At 44.6% G+C, this 22,007-nt stretch overlaps 1 protein-coding gene across 1 annotated transcript in view; it reads right to left on the minus strand.

Annotated features, from left to right (window-relative positions):
• diaph2 (diaphanous-related formin 2) overlaps positions 1 to 22,007 on the minus strand; it is a 388,150-nt gene that overhangs the window by 252,682 nt on the left and 113,461 nt on the right. Inside the window, exons 7-16 of the mRNA XM_080840181.1 lie at positions 21,322 to 21,396; positions 21,048 to 21,117; positions 20,192 to 20,328; positions 17,765 to 17,873; positions 14,135 to 14,245; positions 12,256 to 12,363; positions 9,031 to 9,152; positions 4,006 to 4,124; positions 2,378 to 2,442; positions 1,290 to 1,394 (exon numbers count right to left, since the gene is read on the minus strand). Coding sequence (XP_080696307.1) covers positions 1,290 to 1,394; positions 2,378 to 2,442; positions 4,006 to 4,124; positions 9,031 to 9,152; positions 12,256 to 12,363; positions 14,135 to 14,245; positions 17,765 to 17,873; positions 20,192 to 20,328; positions 21,048 to 21,117; positions 21,322 to 21,396 — 1,021 coding nt within the window. The remainder of the gene's footprint in view (positions 1 to 1,289; positions 1,395 to 2,377; positions 2,443 to 4,005; positions 4,125 to 9,030; positions 9,153 to 12,255; positions 12,364 to 14,134; positions 14,246 to 17,764; positions 17,874 to 20,191; positions 20,329 to 21,047; positions 21,118 to 21,321; positions 21,397 to 22,007) is intronic.

A 22,007-nucleotide genomic window follows, 5' to 3' on the forward strand; every position in this document is an offset into this window, starting at 1 on the left:
GGCAAAGAAAAAAAAAGAAAACAGAAAAACACCTTTGGCAAACACACAGAGGTAAATGTGCAGGTGCAGGATGGGAAAGAACGACGGAAGCACTGAAGATGAAGCGCAGGCATTTGCAACTGCAACAAATGTGTTGTCTGAAAGGAAAAGCGAAAAGCAAAAAAACTAAAAACAATCTCACCCATGCATGCCATGCCATCTTTCAATTTCGTCTCCCTTTTTTTGTTCTTTATTATTAAATTCTGTAAGCAGGGAAGCAAACTACTCTTTTGTCCCTAGGCAGCTCTAAAGTGTTTCAAATTGGGTTAAGGCGGAAATAGCAGTCATTTCCCCCACTCTGGTTTGAAGGTTTTGTCTGGAAAAGGAAGGATGATGCGAGAGTCAGGCGAGAAATGCAATCCCTCTTTGTGATGATACAACGGCAAAGAACAGCCTGCAATGAAAGCCATTCGCAAATATGAAATTCAACTATTTGAAGGGGAAAGATTGGCCTTTTATTAAATCAAACTGTCCCACAAGTCTCAAAAATACTCACTTAATGCTGTGTGAGATTCATGATTCATGATAAAATGGTTTCAATTTGACCGAATTAGCACTGCCAGAATGAGAGTCTTTTTAGCAAGAAACCATTTTAACCTTCACTTTCCACGGTTGAAAGGCCCTTTCCAGACTTAATAATAAGAAAAAAGAAAAAAAACAATGGATTTTTTATCATCCCTGATTTCATTTTGTGGTATTCTATTCGATTTACTTTTCCACACCTTTTAACACTACACTAATGCAAGAATGAGCTAAGCACCGAGGGCATCTTATTGAATGAACCGCATTCTTCTGGAAATACAGTCATGTGTGATGATTACACTGGAAAAGTAGTGGTTTGAAGACTACCAAAGACTTGGGGTTTGGGTTGAAGGGGTGGGGGGGGGGGGCAGGGAGGGGTAAATGGGTAGATGTTCCACTTCCTCTTTCCGCTCTAAAGGATTGATGTTACTTATCTCCACTGTGGGCGTGCCGCCTCCGGGAACTACTCTGAGCCCTTTAAGTAAGGGCTGGTGCATTAGCTGCCCGTAGGGTGCTGAGGATACCTGAATGTGATCAGCAGGTGTCCTTTTACCTTGCCGGACAGAGAGCTCAGATGTAAGGAGTGTGTGGGTGTGTGGTGTAAGAGTGTGTGTGTATGTGTGTATGAGTGTGAGTGTAAGTGTGTTTGTCTGTGTATGTGTGTGTGTGTGTGTGTGTGTGTGTGTGTGTAGAGGAGCTGGCTGGTTGTGCTTCTGCTGTGTGGTTACCTGAGCCTGCAGCGTGCTGATCTGCACCTCCAGACCTTTGATTTTCTCCTCCTGCTTTTGGAGCTCTGCCTGTGCTTCCTGCCGCGCGTTGAACTCCTCGTCGAACTGCAGAAACAGCAACCAAAACACACACACACACACACACACACACACACACAAAGATACAGACCTTCAGAATCTAGGGTGTCTCAAAGGGGCAGCTTTAACAGCGGGACACATCAACACACACCGTCCCAGCATCTTACACCTTGCCTATTTATATGCCGCCTCAGTTGGACGGCGCTACCCTCCCTGGGCGTCTGGAGCGATGGCACCCTGACTTTCATGTGGGGTGATTGTTCTAACCTTTGCGAAAAGGCGACCCGTGTCAGAGCCACGTTTTCTTGCCTGCACAGCAAGAGAGTCTCCCCACACGACCCCATTGGGACCAGTACCGCTCTGAAGTCCCCTGGCTAGTCACACTCACAATAGAATAAGTCACTGGAAGTAAAATGAGGGGTACAAATCCCTCAAGAAGTCAGTCTTCGGATACCAGAGATTTATCAAATTTAATTAAGAATTACCATGTGCCTCTGTGCTAAATGAATAGCAGTCTGTGCAAGTTAATGACAATAAATACTTTTTTTCTTTTGTGTGCATGTGTGTGGGTGTGGGTGTGGGTGTGGGTGTGTGTGTGTGTGTGTGTGTGTGTGTGTGTGTGTGTGTGTGTGTGTGTGTGTGTGTGTGTGTGTGTGTGTGTGTGTGTGTGTGTGTGTGTGTGTGTGGGTAATCAATCAGTGTTGAGAAGGGAATAGGGGAAAAAAAGAGCCTGGGGAGCTGAAGACCAATGGGCCAGAAGACTAAACGCTTTTGAAACGGTGTCTCTACATATTTTAACTCCCACCCGGTGGGGGCACAAACAAACAGCCTATACTGGCGCATCCGCATCGATCGGGCCAATACTGATACAGATCATGCTCCTCTGCTGCCAGCTATTGATCAGCACACAGCAATCAATATCTCGTCTGAGAAGTCACTGGGAAAAAGTTTGGTGTCAGAGGCATGGCTGCATACAAATGGCCGAGGACAAGGATCAAGGACCGCCTCACCTTTTTAGAGAAGTCTATGGCCTTCTGCTCACTCTCTTCCACCTTCGCTTTGTCCACACACTGGTCTGTTGGCGGAAATAAGTAAACACACACACAACACACACACACACACAAAAGAAATGTTTAACTGTGACAAGAAGCCTTGAAGGGGACTGCGGTTCCCTCAATGATGTTGTACATTCCTAATGTCTCCAATTCCATTGTGGCTTTGGAAAAGAAATAAACTAAATGTAAGTCTGACCAGAAAAAAAGCTACAATCTAAAGAAACAGACAAACAGGAGCTCAGCAGGTTTAAGAGGTAGACCTAAGCACGTTTACTTCAAATAATGACAACAGAAGATGAAAAGGAAAGAAATGTCTGCGTTTTGGCCGATCTATTTCAGGTGAGTCTTTGTTGGGAAGTGGTTTGGCAGGCGGAACTCTCTATAACTGCAGAGGTATTTCCACTACTCCTGCTTTCTCAGTCAGATTAAGTGGAAAAGTGGAGGAGTTCAACTCCTGTTTTTTTTTTGCGTTAAAACAACCCACTCTTTTCAGTTTTCCATGATGAAAACAACCAATTAATATCCAACAGTCTAAACAAATATCCTCAGAGGGGCTACATGTCTCACAACTCAATCAAGGCACCGTATTTCTCTCGCTCTCGCTCTTTCTCTCTCTCTTTCTTTCTCTCTCTCTCCTTATCTCTCTCTCCTTCTCTCTCTCCTTCTCTCTCTCCTTTTCTCTCTCTCTCTCTCTCCTTCTCTCTCCCTTTCTCCTCCTCACTCACCCGAGAAGAAACAGTAAACTGAGGAGAAGAGCTCCCTCCCTCAACTGATGAGAAGCGTCTGTGAAGGACTTCCTCCTTCACCGGGAAATGCATTATTTATGTGCAATTACGACACCTCATCTGACATGTCAGGTGCATGCAGGTGTTTGTGGAAAGGATCTCAAGGGGAGGCAGGGCAAGATAATGAAATTTACTGCAGGGGCCACGGCTACATTTTTAGCAGCGGCGCTGTCTGCCCCCCTGCTGACTGGGGCTGAGTGGAGACTGATGGCGGAGTCTTGTGTTGGCCTATTAGAAAAGATGAATCAGTCATAACTGTAACAAGGTACTTACACTGCAGCACCGCTGGCGGAGAGACCAGATCTATGGGCAATCTTTTCTTTTTCTATTTTTATGTGTGTGGGTTTTTTTAATGTTTTTGCATGTTTCTTACAAATTCGTTTCATGAAAGGAAAGCAGGCTTGTTTCTGTCGCTAGCAGTGGGGTGAGTTTTCTTTTCTTACAAAAAGAGGTCTTTATAGACTTATTTTCTTATTCCGCTTGTTTTCCAACCACTGTGGAATGTAATCTACAACTGTAGAAGATATACGAAACACACCATTTAATTTGAGCCCAAAGTGTGTTAGAGACACATTAGCAATCATTTATGTTATAAAACTAATCTCCACACAGAAATACAAGTTTTATGTAGGACTTCCAATTAGAATAGGCAAATAAAATACATACAGGTGAGCGGGGGGGGGGGGCTATTGAAAAAATATCAAAGCTTATGCAATAGTTTGAAGAGGGGCGTTATTATTACATTGACAATTAGACTGATGATTACTCTGGGATTATGTGAGGTGCTAGAGAACCTACCAATCAGGACGGTGAGGTCCACATCTAAACGCTCCCGGTACCCAAAGTCTGGGTCCATCCCACTGCGATGCAGCACCACTTGGGCCACACATTCCTCAATGATCTTGTAGTACTGAGGCCTGGGGAGAAGGATGATGAAGAGGAGCAAGCCAGTGAGTGAGAGAGTGTTAGAGAGGAGAGAAAGGGAGAGAAAAAGAGAGAGAGATAAAGAAAGAAAGTAAATGCAATATCCAGCCAAACCCATTTTGCTGGCACCAATAGGTCTGTTTTATGCTATAAACACAGTCAAAGCGCGCCGTTTCACAGGAGCTCGGTGACTTTGGCCATTCAAGGTGACGAGCGGAGCCGCCACCTGCTGCCCCCTCCTCGGCTAATTTGCAATCATCTCTTGGCAATTAGCAGCACCAATAAAACCCAGGCACACAAATCTAATCAGCGTAATCTGTGTAATTAAGAGCACAAAGGCGAGGAGAAACATGGTGCCCGACTTGCGTGCATGACAGAGGCGAGGCAAAGCGAGGCGAGGCACGTTGGGCTGACTGCTGGAGAATAGGCCTGGGACTCAACAGCACACCGGGGTTGGCGCCTGACCTTTTCCAAGTTATATTATCAACTTTAATTGCGAGTGACATTTAGCAAATACAATGTCAACTTAAGCCAAGCTCCGTGGTGGCAAATAATTATGTTCCAAGCATGACCTTGAATGTCTCAGGCAGATATGCAATTTTCCAAGCAGAAATGTGTCATCTCCTCTGCCTATCCGCGAACCTCTCCACACACCACACACCCCCCCAGCCCCCTTGCAGCGAAACGGGGACTGCATTTTAATGACTGGAGACCCCAATCCGAAAGACTTTGCTGCCCTGTTCAAAATCTTCACCCTCAGGTGCTGGATAAATCCGTCTGCTGCTCATGGTCAGCGGTGGTTAATTCTCCGCATTTTCAAAACCGGTTCGATTTTTAACCACCCTCTGCTCTTGCCTTTCACAGGTTATGTGGACTTATTCCAAGCCGTGATAGGAGGGTGTGGGGGGGTTAGTTCCAAAATCCCTTCACAAGTTTATGTGATTGGGATTAGACACCGCGAGTGCGCTTAACAGGGCATGGAACCCGATTAGACCAATTGGCCTGAGGGTGGGTGTGCAAACTCCAGTTAGCAAAGTGACATCCTCTTTCCCTCAATACAAGCGGCTGCCAAGCTCGTTCTGTGAAAGACCGAATGGAAAAAAGCAGTACAGTCAAAGTGAAGTGCTGTCTGTGGCGTCCATATCCTAAGTGTTCGTGACTGCTCCAACACAAAGCACAGAGAGCGCAGTTTCATTTATCATCCCGAAGAAGCTGTGAAGCTCCAAGAGAGCTGTTTGTTTTAAATTATATAAACACATATTTGAATTTATGGGCATATTTACATTTTTAAACACTATATACAAATTGTTTTTACAATATTTTCATGACATGCTCTAACCTGAAGCAAAACTGTGCTTTTTTTAGTTTTTGTGTTGTTTGTTTTGTTTATTTCATTTCAAAACACTTCCCACTGATTCAGCAATGACCAACTGAATCTCATTTCTGATCTTGCACCTCGTACTGATCTTTACCTCCTTTTCAAAGGGCATGTTTTGGCCTACATCTAAAGGGCCATTGAGCTTTGTTTGGTTAGCACCGTGTGTATCTTATATTTCCGCGCTCTACCTTGATCTTTATGTACGCGGGTGTTTTCAGAGGCCTGAAGGGAAATCAAGAGGAGACCCAAATTAGGCAGCGGAAGAGAGCGTTGATGTCGGATTCGCCACGCTCTAATTTTGTTGCGGAGGTCTCTGGCATGCCGCCTTATGCTTTTCAGTGATACCACGAGCTTGGCAGGGAACCACGCGGGCACGGGGATCACAACATGGCGCCTGATGCAGATAAGTAAATCAAAGGTTTGCTTTGGGTCCCTGTTTGCCTACAGAATTAGAGAAACACGGAGGGAAGGATGGGAAGTAGGGAGAGGGGTTGGGGGAGGGGTTTTGGGGGGTTGCACGTAAGACAAGCATTGATGTGTCTCAAATAAATTAACTGCTTTGAGCAGGCAGTATTATGAAGGAGTCATTGTAATGTGCTTCATTACAGATCACTTCAGTGCAGAGGTGTGGACTTGAGTTAAACGGCTTGCACTCCAGTCGAGTCACAATTTCGACTCGAAATTTAAATGTTTTATATGTCTTGCAACTCGCCTTTGACTTTAATACCAATCAAAATTTTACTCAGACTTCACTGGTTTGACTTGTGATGACTTGATATATTTCATAGGTACAAATATGAAATTAATTTATCTTATGATAAACGTGTGCAACTATTTTCTGATATTTAGATATCTCTGCAGACAAAAGACAAGAGCACTAAATTAGTCAAAGAGTGCACAGTGAGTGGACTGGAAACATAAGGTTAAGCACTCGGACTTAAGTTTGGACTTGGTCATCCTTGGGACCAGCTTCGGATTTGTCTCTCATGACTTAGTACTTGGCTCAGGACTTCATCATGAGGACTTGAGACTAACTATACCATGACTTTTACCACCTCTGCTTCATCGCATCAACACAGAGGACATAAGGGTTCCAAATATATTCAGGATTAAATGTTGCATTATCTTTTGCATTTATTACCATGACAAGAGTAGCATTTTGCTCGCTATCGACGTCAACTTCAGGTTTTACTGTTTCAAAGATCTCAAAACCCTCTCAATAAAACTCTGAGATAATCTATATAATTGAGTTTTACAATATCCCCTATGTTTCAAGCTGTAACCACAGGTTGTGACAAAATTATAGAGTACTACAGTGTAACACCCTCATCTCTGCTCTGAACAAGTGCTCTGTAAATTGTTTAGTGCTTCAGGCGTAGTGATAAACACCACAAGCTTCGGTCTGGCTAGGTTGAGCAAAAAAGCTTTCAGTTTATGCCTGTCACTGATGTGAGCGGCAGCGTTATCTTAATAAGACGCCCCATTTTCGCAGCACCGCTTCCCCCTATACCACCCTCTAGAGATAACAGGAAGGGGTGGAGGCTGACCCAGAACTGTCAGAGACAACCAGAGGAGGCGGCATATGTCCTCCACATGGGCCCCTCACTGGCACCATCCACACTGGGCTCCCATCTCCCTCTTGCAATCCAGCCCAGCTCCATTCACCCAGCCAATATAATCCTCTCCAGGCACGGCCAAGACACACCACAGATTTGCATGCACTTGCACTGAGCCGCCTGTTCGACTCTCGACTCAATAGCTGCTTACACGCAGGACATCTGATGTAAAGTTCTGACGAGGGCAAGGAGGAGAAACTATTTGTTTATGGCACGTTTCTTTTCATAATGCATCAATTTTGCTATGGTATAATGGTTCGCCCTGAACCCTTGACTGCAAAAAACATGGAAGCCTGGCTTTGCCTACTAAAATGCAACAAAGCACATCTTAAAACAAAGTAATTTGCCCCACTGCGGAATTGGTGTAGGCATCCTGTCTAAGGCGATGGCTTTGATCAGAAGCAAAAGAGCCAACACCTATGGACACGCCAGCCCCTCCGCCTCACCCTAACCTCGCCCTACGCTTCTTCTAAGCTCCCCCGCTGACTGATCCAACCTGGCGGAGAGCAGTGACCTCTCCACCCTTCCTCTCGACATCCCTGTGGAGACTCATCCATCAAAGCTCGCTGCCATCTTAAGAGGATGCTTTAATCTTAAATTATAGACATACTATTTCCCAGCCATCCCTGCCCATTTAATCTTGTACATAAAACGCTTCCCAAGGTTCAGAAAGAGCGAGCAGATCTCACAGATGGGGTGGGACAAACTGCATACAGGGGAACGCGAGTCAAACACCCGCCTCTACTAATGCAACCACGCGGCAAGCTTGCAATCAGAGCTTGATGCTTCTCCTAGACGTCGCAGCCATCGGAAATGCATTTTTAAAGTCATATCTGCAATAACGGCATGCATTTTTAATGAGCATTTGTTGAGATCTTTTTCTTCCTCCCACTGTCAGGAGAAAGGCCCGGTGTCAGGGCTCGGGCTCAGACAGGGGCTGCTGAGGAGGAATTTGCCGAACGAGCTGCTTAATGTGTTTTCTATTTCTCACTTTCTTCAACAAGCTTGCCAATCCATAATTCATAAGGCAAAACGTGGAGCAACTTGTCTATGGTACACCCTTTTTTTTCCTAGCCTGCTGCCAACCCCAGCCCCCCACCCCTTAAAATCAACCCCCACCTCTACCCCCTCCCACCCATCCTCTGGCTCTTTTTTAATATTTTATCTCCACCAAAAGGTCTGACACAGCAGGGAATTGATCACTGTCGCTGGTCTGCACCGTAGAGAATCTCCTCCCTCTTCCTGACTGACACCTTCACACCGGTAGGCTGGTGTTGGCAGCCTGCTTGGGTGTTTGAATAATTGCTTAATCGCTCAAAATAAGAAAAAATATTTCAATGCAGACTCAGTTGTTTCCACTTTGATTTATTGGTTAAATTATTTTTGTCATGATTAAATGGTGTTTAGTGGCCAAGAACCTTAACCAACTCCTAAAATTGCTAGTATTCATTCATGTCATTAAACAACCCAGCTGTTTTGATTTTGATTTAATAATTTTTAAAGCTTTTTTCCACACCATTAAATGCTATTTAGTGATCACCAACTTTGACCAACAGCTCCGCCAAGGTTTTTTTTTCCCTACATAAGTATGGGGATATATGTGCCTTAGGGTATTCGGTAAATCACACACCATACATTCAAGCCAATTACACCACCAGTCAGTTCCCCAGGATATTTGACTACATGAAAAGACTGACATATTCTGATGAAGTGGCCTTCAGTTTGCCATGACAATGTTTAAGTGGAACAGTGGTTCCCATGGAAATAAAGCCTAGTGATAAGACAAATGCTGGGCAAGAGAGACAGAGAGAAAAAAAGACAGAGTAAGTAGTAGTACAGAAAAAGACAGAGAAAGCAGGACACAGAGAGAGAGAGAAGAAAGAGAGACAAGACTGCTGTCCTCACCTGATGTAGTAGTCGTTTCTGATGAGCATCAGGTGCTGGAGGATGGAGAGGAGGTAGGGCTCCGCTGCAGTGTCTCGTACCATGTTGGACAGGAGGTGGTAAACCTCACTCATATCAGTGAGCTGGAGGTTAAGGACAAAACACTGCCGAACCGCACAGTCAGGAGAATGACAATTTCAGTAGCCCTCTGCATTCTTACAACAAACCAAACAGAGATCAACTTTCACCTGGTGTATGAGCTGCAGTGACACAACACTTGCAGAGAACCAGGACAGAGAGCAGGCCCACATTACATAGCAAAATTGCACCTGAACAGGTAACTCAATGTGATGGCAACAAAAACAATTAAAATGGGCAACAACATAAGTCCTGGTTTGGGTTGTATGTAAAAGTATGTCATAATAATTTCTATTTTTTGCTACAATATCGAGACATCTCCGCATAATTGTGACTCATCTTTAAACATTAAAGGCCCAAATGAAGGCAGAGCTGAAAACTGTAAAGTGCCAATATAATCAGTCCCCAAGGTCTGTCTGTCAGTTATTGCCAAAGGAGAGGAAATAGATTGAAGTAAACGCTCCATACTATTGAACATTTTAAACCATCAAAAATGGATTACATTTCAAGATTTTCTCTTTTTTTTTTATTATTGTGACTCGCTTGTCCACGGAAGAGAAAAGACACTTTCTTAAACTTGCAAAGCATATTGATTATGTGTCCAACAGGGCCCCTCCCCAAGGAGAGGAGGGCAAACGCTTTTGATGTCGAAAATAGATGTGACATCAGATAGAAATCATTGTCTGATCTGTTTTACTGCTTCCAAAAAGAAAGGTTGTTTTTTCCCTTCGTTCAACCAGTTTCTTAGAAAACCGCTGAGAGCTATTTATTTAGGAAACAATCACAACTGTCACAAGTCTAGACATGTGAGACTAACTTTGGAAAATATTTCCAGGACACTCCTTACAAATTACACACCATGAAGCTAATCTAAAAATATGGATATGGCAATTTTTTTCCTCAAGATAACCCATTTGACTGCATGCAATATTCACGTGGGGATTTCAAACCAGTATCAAGAAAGATTATATTAAATAATCTATTTGAACATCCCCAAGATGAAAAGCAATCCTGAGGAACTAAGAAAAAAAAATACCCTTTTGGGTTATTCAAATTGTTTGCTTGAGAAAAAACATCCCCTGTGAGTATTCATTTTAGAAAGCATGCAAGGGAAAAAAACAAAAAACAATCGTACGAAAAGCCATCTTATAAATCTGTTCACTGACACATCGAAGAGGGTGCCATGGGGTATTTGTGCCGAACTAAGTGGCGGCGAATGCAAACAACTAGATTGTCTTCATCATTTCTGGACAACGTCGGCTAAAATCACGATGATGTGACTGTGGTACGACCCAGTGGTTGGAGGCTGAAGCACTTTCCCAAGCCAGAGCATCTGCACACACTGCCACTCATCTCAACTCTGCTGGCAGGAGACGCAGGGATCAGATGTGGGTCTGTCTGGAGTGGCAGGCTTGTAGGCAACTGTGGCAACGCTGGTATGGAAATGGACCCGTTTCAGATATGGTGGAGTGAAACCTCTTATGTATGTGTAGAGTGTTAAAGCCCAGTCCTCTACGACATTAACAGCACTGATTATGAAACGAGACAAACAACTCCATCATGGCAACGTATAAAAACATTTGTCTAGGTTATCAGACACCCCTCAAACGAGGCAACATTTCTGACATTTTGGGCGGCCCAAAAGGTGTCTTTTGGAAACATACGCGGCTTAGATCTCACCAAACATCAACTGCTGTCCAGTCTTGAAAATGAGAGTCTCACCCCGCACATCATTTCCTGCTGCCAAGTTAGACAGCCTCCACCCAAATTCACGCCGGCGGGCATGAAATGGTAGTTGTGGGAGGGGAGTGAGTAGGCAAGAGGCGGCACTGCACAGCTGCAGCAGCAGTGGCAAAGAGCTGAGAGGCAGGCTGTGGCAGCCACGGAAGAAAGAGGGGAGCTGAGGGGTCAATCAATCACAACACCTTAGCATTCATGAGCGACCACTAGCCACTTCCACACGCCACCCAGTGCCAGGGCCAGAGCCGAATCGGAGTCAGCCTCACAACAGTTAATATTCATAAGGAGACGATGGAGGGACCGAAAGACGAAGAGAGATGGAGAGGTAGCAGGAAAAAGAAAACAAGCGAGTGAGATAGATTGAGGGAGTAAGAAAAAGAAAGTGACAGAGAGAGGGAGATAGAGAGGAGGAGAAGGAGAGAGAGAGAGAGATAGGGGAAAGAGCAAGAGACAGGCAACCCGAGGCGCTCAGCATTATGCTCACAACTTGCTGATCAATACCAAATTGTCCTTGGAAACAAACATTGCCCCTCTCATTTGGGAAGCTGCTCAAGCAAATCATTAGGCCAGGTGGGGATTTTCTATTATTTCTTCCTCCGAGCAGCTCCTCCGGCTGTCACTCAACAATGCCTGCAGGCTGCGGCGGCGCGGCTGTCAGGGCTCGGGGAGACAAAGGTTAGTGAAGTGAACATCTGTGTGCCGCTGGGTGGACCTGCCCCGCCATGCTCAACCCCTGTCAGGGGCAACATATCTACAAGTCCTGGGAGTGCCACACTGAATTGATAACAAGGTTAGCCGTGTGGGTTCTTCTTCTCTTTATACCTGCGGCCAACTGCGTGCAGCCACATTGACAACGCTCTGAGTGGCCTAATCAAGTGGAGACATGCAAAGTGTTGAAACATCTGCAATAAATGAACTGAGAGAATCGGATCAACACATGCCATTTCAGTATAGATGGGGGGAAGAAAAAAAAAGAAAAAAAAGATCTGCATGTGTATTGGAGTACTGATGAGAGACACTTTACAGTACAGTTGGTACTGTATGAGCTGGTGCTGTGTGTACCAGATACAAGAGGTGAAGAGAGATAACCCCGGGTTATGCTATGACTTTAATGAGCACTCCTTGCTGTAGGAGACCAGGTAGCTGGAAGTAAAGAATGAGGGGGGCGAGGATGGAGTGGGAGGATGAAAGGGGGAAGGGGAGGTTTGTTTACCAGGGGCAGACTAAGACCCTTGGCTGGAATTGCAAAAATGGATTCTAAAATCCCTTCCAAATGAACTCAGGGCGCAGCCTCTAGGCCCCGTAAGCTAGGCGGAGATACAAACAAGCCTCTCGACGCAAGGCCGAACCACAGCAAGGATATTCCATCTCGGCGTGGATGTCATCGAGGCGGTGAGACAGCTCCTCTCGGTCCTCCTCTTTGTTCTCATTGAAGACTTTCAGCTGGATGTCGAGCTCCTCCATCTCTTTCAGATCCTGCAATATAGAAAATGAGATGTGTGGACGTGGACAACACAAATCTCCCATCTGAAGAGAGTAATTCATTCTGAAGAGAGAAATTCACTTTACAATGATAACATTTATAGAATAAGGTTTTTGGTCGTTGTTTTGTTCTTTTTCTATTCAACTATACATGTCGTTCATACTGTACATCATTTTGCAAAACCTGTCTGAATAGGGAAAGGTCGCAGGTAACCACCAAGTGGATTTGTCAACGTTTAAAAGCACAGAGTGGAGGACCTTGACATGGTGATGTAATGCATACAAGGCCCCATAACACAATCTACGTCCATATGCCTCAATGTCCCAACCTGGCTGTCTGTTGCACTACCTGAGCTTTCATCCGTTTCTTTTGTCACAACAGGATATTCCACCAAATATCCCGTCACCCAGCCAGTCTGTACTTTCAGTCTTATTCTTCCCCTGTCATTGTCCCTAGTCCCAGAGTGAGTACCATCCCAGACACGTCTCTCCTGCTGTCTGAAAGTCCTGGTACTCTTCATGACTCCACATGAATCACTTCCAATGGAGCCTCACAGGCGGTGAAAAAGCCAAAATATAACCCAATTTCTGGAGCCATCAATCATGACCCTGCTCTCCGGGCACACCATCTGTCTGGGGCAAGGCCAGTTCAGAGAGGCGACCAGTACACAGGTGCCAAAACAGCCGTCTAGGGGCCAGCCTCAACTGTCCCTTTGCATCTGCATGTCCCCGATGTTTGCTACTCTTTTTTCCTCAACTCTTTTGCAATTTTTTGGGGGGGTTGGGGGGGGTGACTAAAAACCTCTGAAAAATCATTCATCATAATTACAGAGCAATGTCAAATTTAATTGTCCTATTAAAGTTGTGAATACATTATTCATAAATTACTGTAACGCAATCGCATGCGGGGGTTCAGACAGAGATAATTACAATGATAGCTCCAATAATAGGGAGCGCAGTCAAAATGACTTATTAACAAGCAGGAAATACCCACACAAATGAGGCCCTGAGTGATGAAGGGGGCTCAATGTATTTGTCTGTAAAGTGCTGAGATCTTTGCACTAATTGATGATGATGCCAGTGAAGCCTCTCTGTTTTTCTTTTCCTATTGCGTCTTTCATTCTTACATACACACACCCCCACTCCAGACATTCTGTTTGGTTTTGGTTTGTTCTTTGGCAATCTTATCATCTCTTTCACTTTCTAACTTATACATCCCGCCCACACCCCATCAGTATGTAATGGTTTTCACAGAGTCAACAACCTCAGCCACAGAAGGCCATTTCTGAAGGAAGGCAAGGGAGCAGACTACAGATGCACACTGAGGCACACTGGAAGTTGATGATCTCTCAAGCCGTCTGACTCCACAATGACTCGGGGCTACCGCGAGGGTACCGGCTACCTCTCAGAGTGTGCTAAGAAAAAACACTTCACTGCCTAAGGTCTGCTGGCCGTGCGCATGTTGAATCTCCACTAACTTTGCCTCCCAGGGTTGGCTGACCCCGAGATGACTCCAGGCGGACCGCTGACGGACTTGGACTGGTCATATGAGCTCAGCTTCTTACCCAGTGTTTGAACAGCAGGAAGGAGAAAGAGAGAGGTGATGGTCTTCGAAAGATGTTCAACCCAAAATACATTTTGATGGGCTCAACAGCTTGAAATAAATTGCCTTTTGTTAGGGGTGGGGACGCTGGCTTAGATGGCAAATAAAGTGCAATATAAATCACAGGCTGTTTCCCCTATTCTTAAATATGTGTTTACTAACCGGTAGGATCTTCTTGAGGCCGCAGCGTAGGAACTCATTGCGGAGATGTATCCTGAAGTCCAGCTCATCCGGGGAGGTCACCAGGGCATTGATCAGCTGCATGCAGGCAACCTGTTGGCCAACACACAAGCAAGTCAGTCCCTTTTTTCCAAAGGTTTACTGCATCACTCACAGCCGAGCGCAGAGTTTCTCAATCACTGAGCCACGTCCAGTGTAAATTATACAGTTAAAAATAGGCTAGATTTATTACATTATTTTCTGAGGAAATGAAGACTGCATTTTAAATGAGAACTGAGTGTTACACTTCAAAGAGTGAAGAAAATAGGGTAAAGTGGGGCGAGGAATGACGGGTGAAATGAAATATCGTTGGAGAAGGAAAAGACCTCGCCAAGTCAGAGTGGACAGGGAGAGATGAGAGTGATTGAACAGATGTCCGTTTTTAATTGATTTATTGGATGAGGGGGAGAGGGCACTGAAAGTGCTGATGGGCCTTAACAAGCTGTAAGGTTGGTCCTGGGAAAGAGAGAGGGAAAGAGAAAGAGAGAGAGAGAAAGAGAAAAAGAGAGAAAGGGAGACAGAGAAAGAGAGAGAGAGAGACAGAGAGAGATGGGACGAATTTCTGAGGCGAAATCAATGTAAACCCCATGAAGAATCCCATGATCGATGTGTGAAAAGTGGTCTTTTATAAATCTGAGCCGCTATATTTGTTTCAGCCAGCAGATATTTTGTCCTTGTTTCAACTGGGGGAGAGCTGCAGCAGGCAAACAACTAATTCTTGCCCAAAAACATGCCTTGAGAGGACAGGACCACAGGGATTCCCTCAGCCTTTGGGAATAATTGCCATCTGGAGGTGCAACAATGTTTTTTTTTTGTTGTTGTTTTTTTTTTTAAAGTCTCTTCCACTGGCAGCGGCATAGTGGAGTGGAACAGGCTTGTATGAATCCAGTTGGGAGAAGGGGCACAGGATTATTCTTACAGGCCACATAAGAGCTAATGGCTAGTCTTTACATATGTCTGTGCTTTGTAATACTTGCAGGGAGACATACAACAAATAGATGGGATTTAGATCCACTCATAGGATAGGGTGCCTACAACCGAAAACCTACAAATATATACGTTTAGTCTATCTACTTAAGAAAGTTAATCAATGGTGATGTTTATAGGATACTTCAATACTTCAACCTGTCATAACACACAAATATGGGCGGGGGGTAGGGGTGGGGTGGGGGGGCTAGCTGTTTGGGTGGCCACTGAGCCCTCAGGGATCTCGGGACAGCAGCAGTGAAAAGGTGCTTGTCGATGCCTGACTTCATTATACCACCACTGACGGTTAAGTTTGGGGGGTTCAGGCCCTGGGCTCTGTAAACCACCTGGAGACAATTTTATTGTATCGGAAAATGAAATAGAATTGAAGTTTGGGTTGTTGTGTAGCGGGGGTAGCTATTGGTGGGTACAGGGATGCCATGCCATGCAGCTTGATGCATAACTGCGTATTAAAACCACATTAGGAGGAGAGCCCTCTGTGTTATTCCTCCAAAACACTCAAGCTCCTTTGAACCTCCTGCATCAGCAACGTATTTTAATTTACTTTGCAATTAACGCAGGTTCTTTTCATTAGCAGCCCACTTGAAAAGGAGGTGGGGAGGAGGTGTGTGTGTGGGGGAGGGGGGGGCATGCAATCAGAAGGCTTCCCCCATCACTCCTGGCCATATCTTCTCTTCCTTTCCGCACCCGTCTGTCAAACTCCTCTCCATTTTCATATACTTTTCCTTTTTCCCCCCTTTTCATCTTTATTTTGCAGGGGATAAAAAAAATATAATTGTACATCACTAATTCATGTATTGTGTGTCTAAAACATGGATGTTCTGTCTGGCCTCCCCACAAGAGGGTTGAAAGGGTAAAGGTTAAGAGAGAGGGAGGGGGAGACACAGGAGCAGGAGTCGGAGGAGTCGGCTGTAATAAATACAGGTGTGTTGCTGCATGGCTGCCCTTTCCCTCCAGGCCCTCTGAGACCAAACCCAAGAGAACAGACAGAGAAAGAGAGAGGGAGAGAGAGGGAGAGAGAGAGAGAGAGGGTAATGAAAAAGAGTCAACATCTCTCTTACTTTTACTTTTGTTCCTTCTTTTATGTAACCTTTGTTTTTTGTTTTGTTTTCACTGTCCTCAAAGTTTGTCATGCCACATCTGCTGTTTCTGACACAGCGCTGGATGATTAGCAAGCGGAATCAAGCTCTCCACCTGCATCTCAATACTCTGCACCTTGCCTCCATCACAAGGCTTTGGTGCCACACAGGCTGACAAGCAGACAGCGTGCAGGCGAGAAGGATGTGTCCGGTGTGTGTGTGTGTGTGTGTGTGTGTGTGTGTGTGTGTGTGTGTGTGTGTGTGTGTGTGTGTGTGTGTGTGTGTGTGTGTGTGTGTGTGTGTATCTGCGTGAGTGAGTGTGTGTGTGTGTGTCTGCGTGAGTGAGTGTGTGTGTGTGTGTGTGTGTGTGTGTGTGTGTGTGAGTGTGTGTGTGTGTGTGTGTGTGTGTGTCTGTATGCGTGAGTGTGTGTGTGTGTGTGTGTGTGTGTGTGTGTGTGTGTGTCGGGTGTGGTGGAAGGGGTGGTGAGTGCACATGTCGACAGGGGGCTGAGGTGCAGCAGACCTGAGAGTGACAGGACTGTCAATTTCCACCTGGCCCCAACATCAAACACAACCCCGGAGCCGCAGGGGCCATTCTGCGCGGGAGCCGCTCTGTGTGAGTGAGTGACGCGAGGGGGAGAGTGTGTGTGTGTGTGTGTGTGTGTGTGTGTGTGTGTGTGTGTGTGTGATGCGAAAGGGAGAGCACAACTCTGTCCAGGTGAACTTTACAGCTTGGAAACATATGCTTTCTTTATTTTTCTAAATGTGTTTTTTCAATACATTTTTTGTTTGACTTTCCCTTTGGCAGAAAGATACAGATGACTTATAAATGATAAATGATATAAGTTATAAATCAACACAATATTATACTGTGTGCATCATCATCCATCATAATTTACCTAACCTATCATTGCCAAATTATATGAAGCTGAAATCGCATTACAAGTTGGAAGTGCTGCTGAACATCAGGTAATAATTGTTTGCCACTTATATGGCCATATATTTATATATATATATATATATATATATATATATATATATTATATTTTCTGTGAAAAACTGGGTTAAATTATCTTTCATGGCATGAAGTTTGTGTCTTAACAACACAGACCTTAAAATCAACAATAAGTACAAAAAAAGTGTCTTGAATGAAGTTTTTGGACTAAGTGTATAGAAATTCATATACAAAATGTGTCAGTGTCAATACATGTAGGCCTTAGCCATTTTTATAATGTAAAGAGGATGTTCTCTATTGGCTTTAAGACGGAATGGTCTAAACATGTTAACATAAACAACACGTGGCAGGTCCTCTGTGTACAAAGCTGTTGCAAAGCTGTACAGGAAGCCAGCATTATAATGGGGGCAGAATAATGACCCACAATCATCAGCATATTGTTACAGCAAGCCAAGACTGTATTCATGTGCAGGGCAATCTGGTCCAGTGCAGGTCTGGACGAGGGCATGCTGTAGTATTCATGTATTCAGGCCCGGGGGCACAAACACTTACCTGCAGCTGCTGGGCCTCGTGGTTCTCCAGGCCCTCCACTATCGGAGCGAATCTCTCCTTATTATTCCTCTCCGCAGCGATGGTCATGGCAGCCAGGATCTTATCCAGGCTAAGAGAGGGGGGGGATTGGGGGAGGGGGGGGGGGGGGGGGGGGGCAAAACCAAAGAAACACCCGGAGTCAACAGGCTGTGTTATCAGGCCACAGGACAGGGCATTTACTCACCACTTGTTCAGCTGACCCAAGCACTGCTTTTCCCCCTGGCATCCCCTGCTCCCCGAAGGCCCACGTAAACACATGAGGTGCCAGCCAACACTCCCCTCCTCGTCCTGACTCCTGGTTTTTGCAGCTAAGTACATAACTCATTTCCAATTTGGCTGCGACCGCGATGAAAGCCTCTGAGAAGCATTCAATTGCTAGTATAATCCATTGTCAAATCAGCTTGTAAACCCTCAGCTGGCAATGTTAACTTCCCTGGGTGAATTTATTGCTGGGGGCAAGCGGGTAACATACATAAAATCCCCATTGTTCTAAAAGCAAATAGGAGATGGGCTAACTGCCAGTTTACCGGGCAGCAACCTGGGTGATTACAGCCCACTGGGAGCAGTGTGTCACGTCGCACTACAATGCAGCAAAACAGCAGGTGCTGAGAGGCTGCGAATAGGCCGGGGCGAAATCAAACAACCAACAAAAGTTGTGGCTTTGACCGCCTCTTATCTGCACGACTCTATCGCGCCATCCAACCTGTCTCCTCCTCACAGGGTAAGAAGGAGCCACATACATCACCCGGGATTTATCTGCTAGACCCAGTGATTCAGACAACAAAGAAAGACAAAACACTTTGTCAGTCCCCTGGTTTTACTGCCACAACTTTGTTTTTCCCCCCTTTCCTCTCCTTCCACTGTCAACAACGGCACCAAGTCTTAACTGTTCCCACTGGGGTAACTGATTTTCACACAAAGACATGACCTGCGACAATGGCTCACCAGGGGAATCTGAAAATGCCCCTTCCAGTGTTGACTTATGGAGCTATGTCAGTAGTGAGTCACGCATCAGAGACAACATGTAGGTACTGCAACTCCGTGCATCATTCACTCACAAAACAAGAAACATTAAACATGCCCTATCTTCGGCTCCGTCTACTGCATTCTAATGGCAAGCTAGGCTTGAATCTACTGACAAATCCAACCTCTGCATTCCATCGCTATTGACTTGTCAGCTACGGCACATGACGGGGAGATGTACAACAAACAAAGTTTCCGCGTCAAACCACCATACGGAAGAAGCCTCGCTTCGCCCGTTGACGTGATTAAGTTGTAGTCGACTGCGGCCTTGCACGCCGCCTTTCATCCCGGTTCAAACGGAGCTTCACATAGAGGCTACACCTGCTTAACTCTGCATACGGCCCTTTGAAGTTGTCGCAGAAAATAAGCCAGGGTTTGTCATATGAAGCATGAGGGGAGCTTCCGAGACAAGACTGAAGCATCAGCTTTTTTTTTATTTTTTATTGCTGCACTTCTGTCATCGCTAACATATGCATGCCACCTGCGATCACATGCAAACATCTAAAAAAAAAAAAAAAAACTGTGATCGACTCGCTCACAGTTTCATCTTGGAGAGCATTCTGGGAGAGCAGGTGCAGGCAATCTTTCATAAAATGTAGTCATCAGCATAAAGATGTAAATGGCCATAAATGCTGGGGGTTTACAATTCTAAAGCATTTAGCCGTACAGTCCTAAATTGATTGAAGCTTACGGCAGCTCACGAGTTGGAAAAAACAGCCACCGATGCTGTGGTCAGGAAAACGCAACTGGGCCGAATGATATGTGAGAACTATTTCCCTCCCCCAATTCTTCTGCTTTTTTTATTTTTTCCTGTGCGGCTACTCTTTGTTAGTTTGTTTATTTTCTATCACTGAATTCAGTCTTTGCTTTGAAGTGCAGCTTTTGCTGCCATTGTTATTCTGGACCAGTTCTGTGGCAGACACAATAAAAAAAGAGCTCCCTTGGATTCAATTTATAATCTGTCAGCCAGGCTGTGTGTTCTTGGCCAACAACACTGAGCACTTAAATACATTACACAGCCCAAAGAGCTAAATAAGAACATGTTAACCGACAGACTCCGACACGTCTCGAAGCTCTCTCACAAATGCAATATGTGAGCACAAAATGTCTCTTGTAAGGTATATGACAGGTTGTCTACAAATGTGTTTCTTTAATCTGATTATAAAACCACAGAGCTCCTTCTCTGCAGTTGCGGCTTGTGGAAAAAACTGCCGGTGCTGAACGCGGCTGATGAGAACTGGGAGTGTTCCCGCAGTGTGTGTGTGTGTGTGTGTGTGTGTGTGTGTGTGTGTGTGTGTGTGTGTGTGTGTGTGTGTGTGTGTGTGTGTGTGTGTGTGTGAAAAAGAGGGGTTGACTTAAACTCACATGTTCTCCTCTCCTATGATGCAGACGGCAGACAGGATCTTGACTATCTCGGTCATCATGCTGGTCTGTCTGGGATCAATGGCTCGGGCGAGGAGCAAGAGACTCCTTTCATCGCCAAGAATCCTTTGCAAGCCATACTGCAAGAGAAGACAAATGTGCACATATGGCCAAGATCAGAGCACTCATTAATACTCTGTAGAGAATCTATAGAAATACATAGAGGGTTGAAATGAACCTCTGTTCTACAGACAGAGAGAGAAAGAGAACTGGTGACTATGATCAATTGCTTTCATTTTATAGTTGACTATTCATGTAACTCCATATTTTTTTTAGGCTTGCAGACTAAAGTATGTGTTCTATATACTTACAACTTTGCACAAAATCATCATACACTTAATAAATGCTTATCAAAAGACAACAAACTTGAAATTAAAAAGACAGTATGTCTCTAGAAAACAAACAACTTAACTATCTATAATTCAGAGGTGGTCAAGGACAAGCTTCAAATTTGTACTGTGACTGAGAATAAAATATATCACGATAATCCCCCACAGTTATCTCAATTCTACTTCTAAGGTCCATGTGTAAATAATTAAAAATGTATTTTTCTCTGAATTACCAAGAAAGTATCAAACAAAAAAAAACTAAAAAAAGATTTAATCAGTTCCTCAGAGTCATGCAAACAGCATTAGCCATTCAAAACAAGCTTAAATATTGAACTTGGGTTCACATTGAATCATATTTTTGTTGAGGAGTAATATGGCGCTCGAGAAGAGAGAGAAAATGTTTTGGCTATTATCAAAATGCCATTGGGTGAAGGCTGCCCGAAGTCTGACTCTACCAATCAGTGGAGTACCTTATTGTTCATGAAAGCCTTGAGGCACTGGATGAGCTTGTGCTGGTTTCTCTTATCAATGCTCTCCTGTCTGCAAACACACAAAAAGAAAATTGTGAAGGCTTAAATAAAAAGCACACACCCACAAACTAATGGACACGGACACACACACACTCACACTCACACACACACACACACACACACACACACACACACACATTCATATTGAAAACCTAAATGCAACGAATAAAGACTTAATCAGAGCCGTGTCAGATTCTGAAAATCCAAAGCTTACTGTTTCTTATCCAGCAGCTTCTCCAGCGCATCCAAAAGAAGACCCAGTCCTTCATGGCCAAAGTTATTCACCCAGCTGTAATAAATACAAGAACATAGAAAATGTTAACACTACATTTTAATACCATCAATAGCAGGAAATGGCACACCAAAAAAATGTATACTGTATGTAGTACTGTTGAAGCGCCGAAAATAAAGATGCAAATTCAATCAATCACTAAGACACCAACAAAATACCGCAATAATAAAAATAAAAATAAAAAAGCACCACTGTTGAGATTTCAGATAATAAAACTATGCACCAATTGCTATATTCTTAACAACAGCCACATTACATAGCCTGTGACACATCTTAATCTGCGCATCAAAGCAGCGCAGCGCATCGTTAGGCACCACATGGGCCGAGATGCCAAGCAGGAAAAGGGAGAGCAATGTGAGAAAGACAACACAGGCGATCGATTGCAGATTTGCAAGAGATAATTGGCTATTAACCACACAGCCTATCTGGAGATGGCACATGATCTAGTGCAGACAGAGGAGTCTGTCGGTGGAGTGGGAGAGAGCAGAGATTGGGGACGTAGGCTTGCAGTGTGATCAGCGCCAGATTATGTCATTAGCGTTGCTTGTCCTTCGCTCCCGACTGTCAATAAGGGAGAATACATGGAGCAATTTGTTGCATTAAAGGGC

Source organism: Sprattus sprattus (genome assembly GCF_963457725.1).
Source record: "Sprattus sprattus genome assembly, chromosome: 6".
Classification (NCBI taxonomy): domain Eukaryota; kingdom Metazoa; phylum Chordata; class Actinopteri; order Clupeiformes; family Clupeidae; genus Sprattus; species Sprattus sprattus.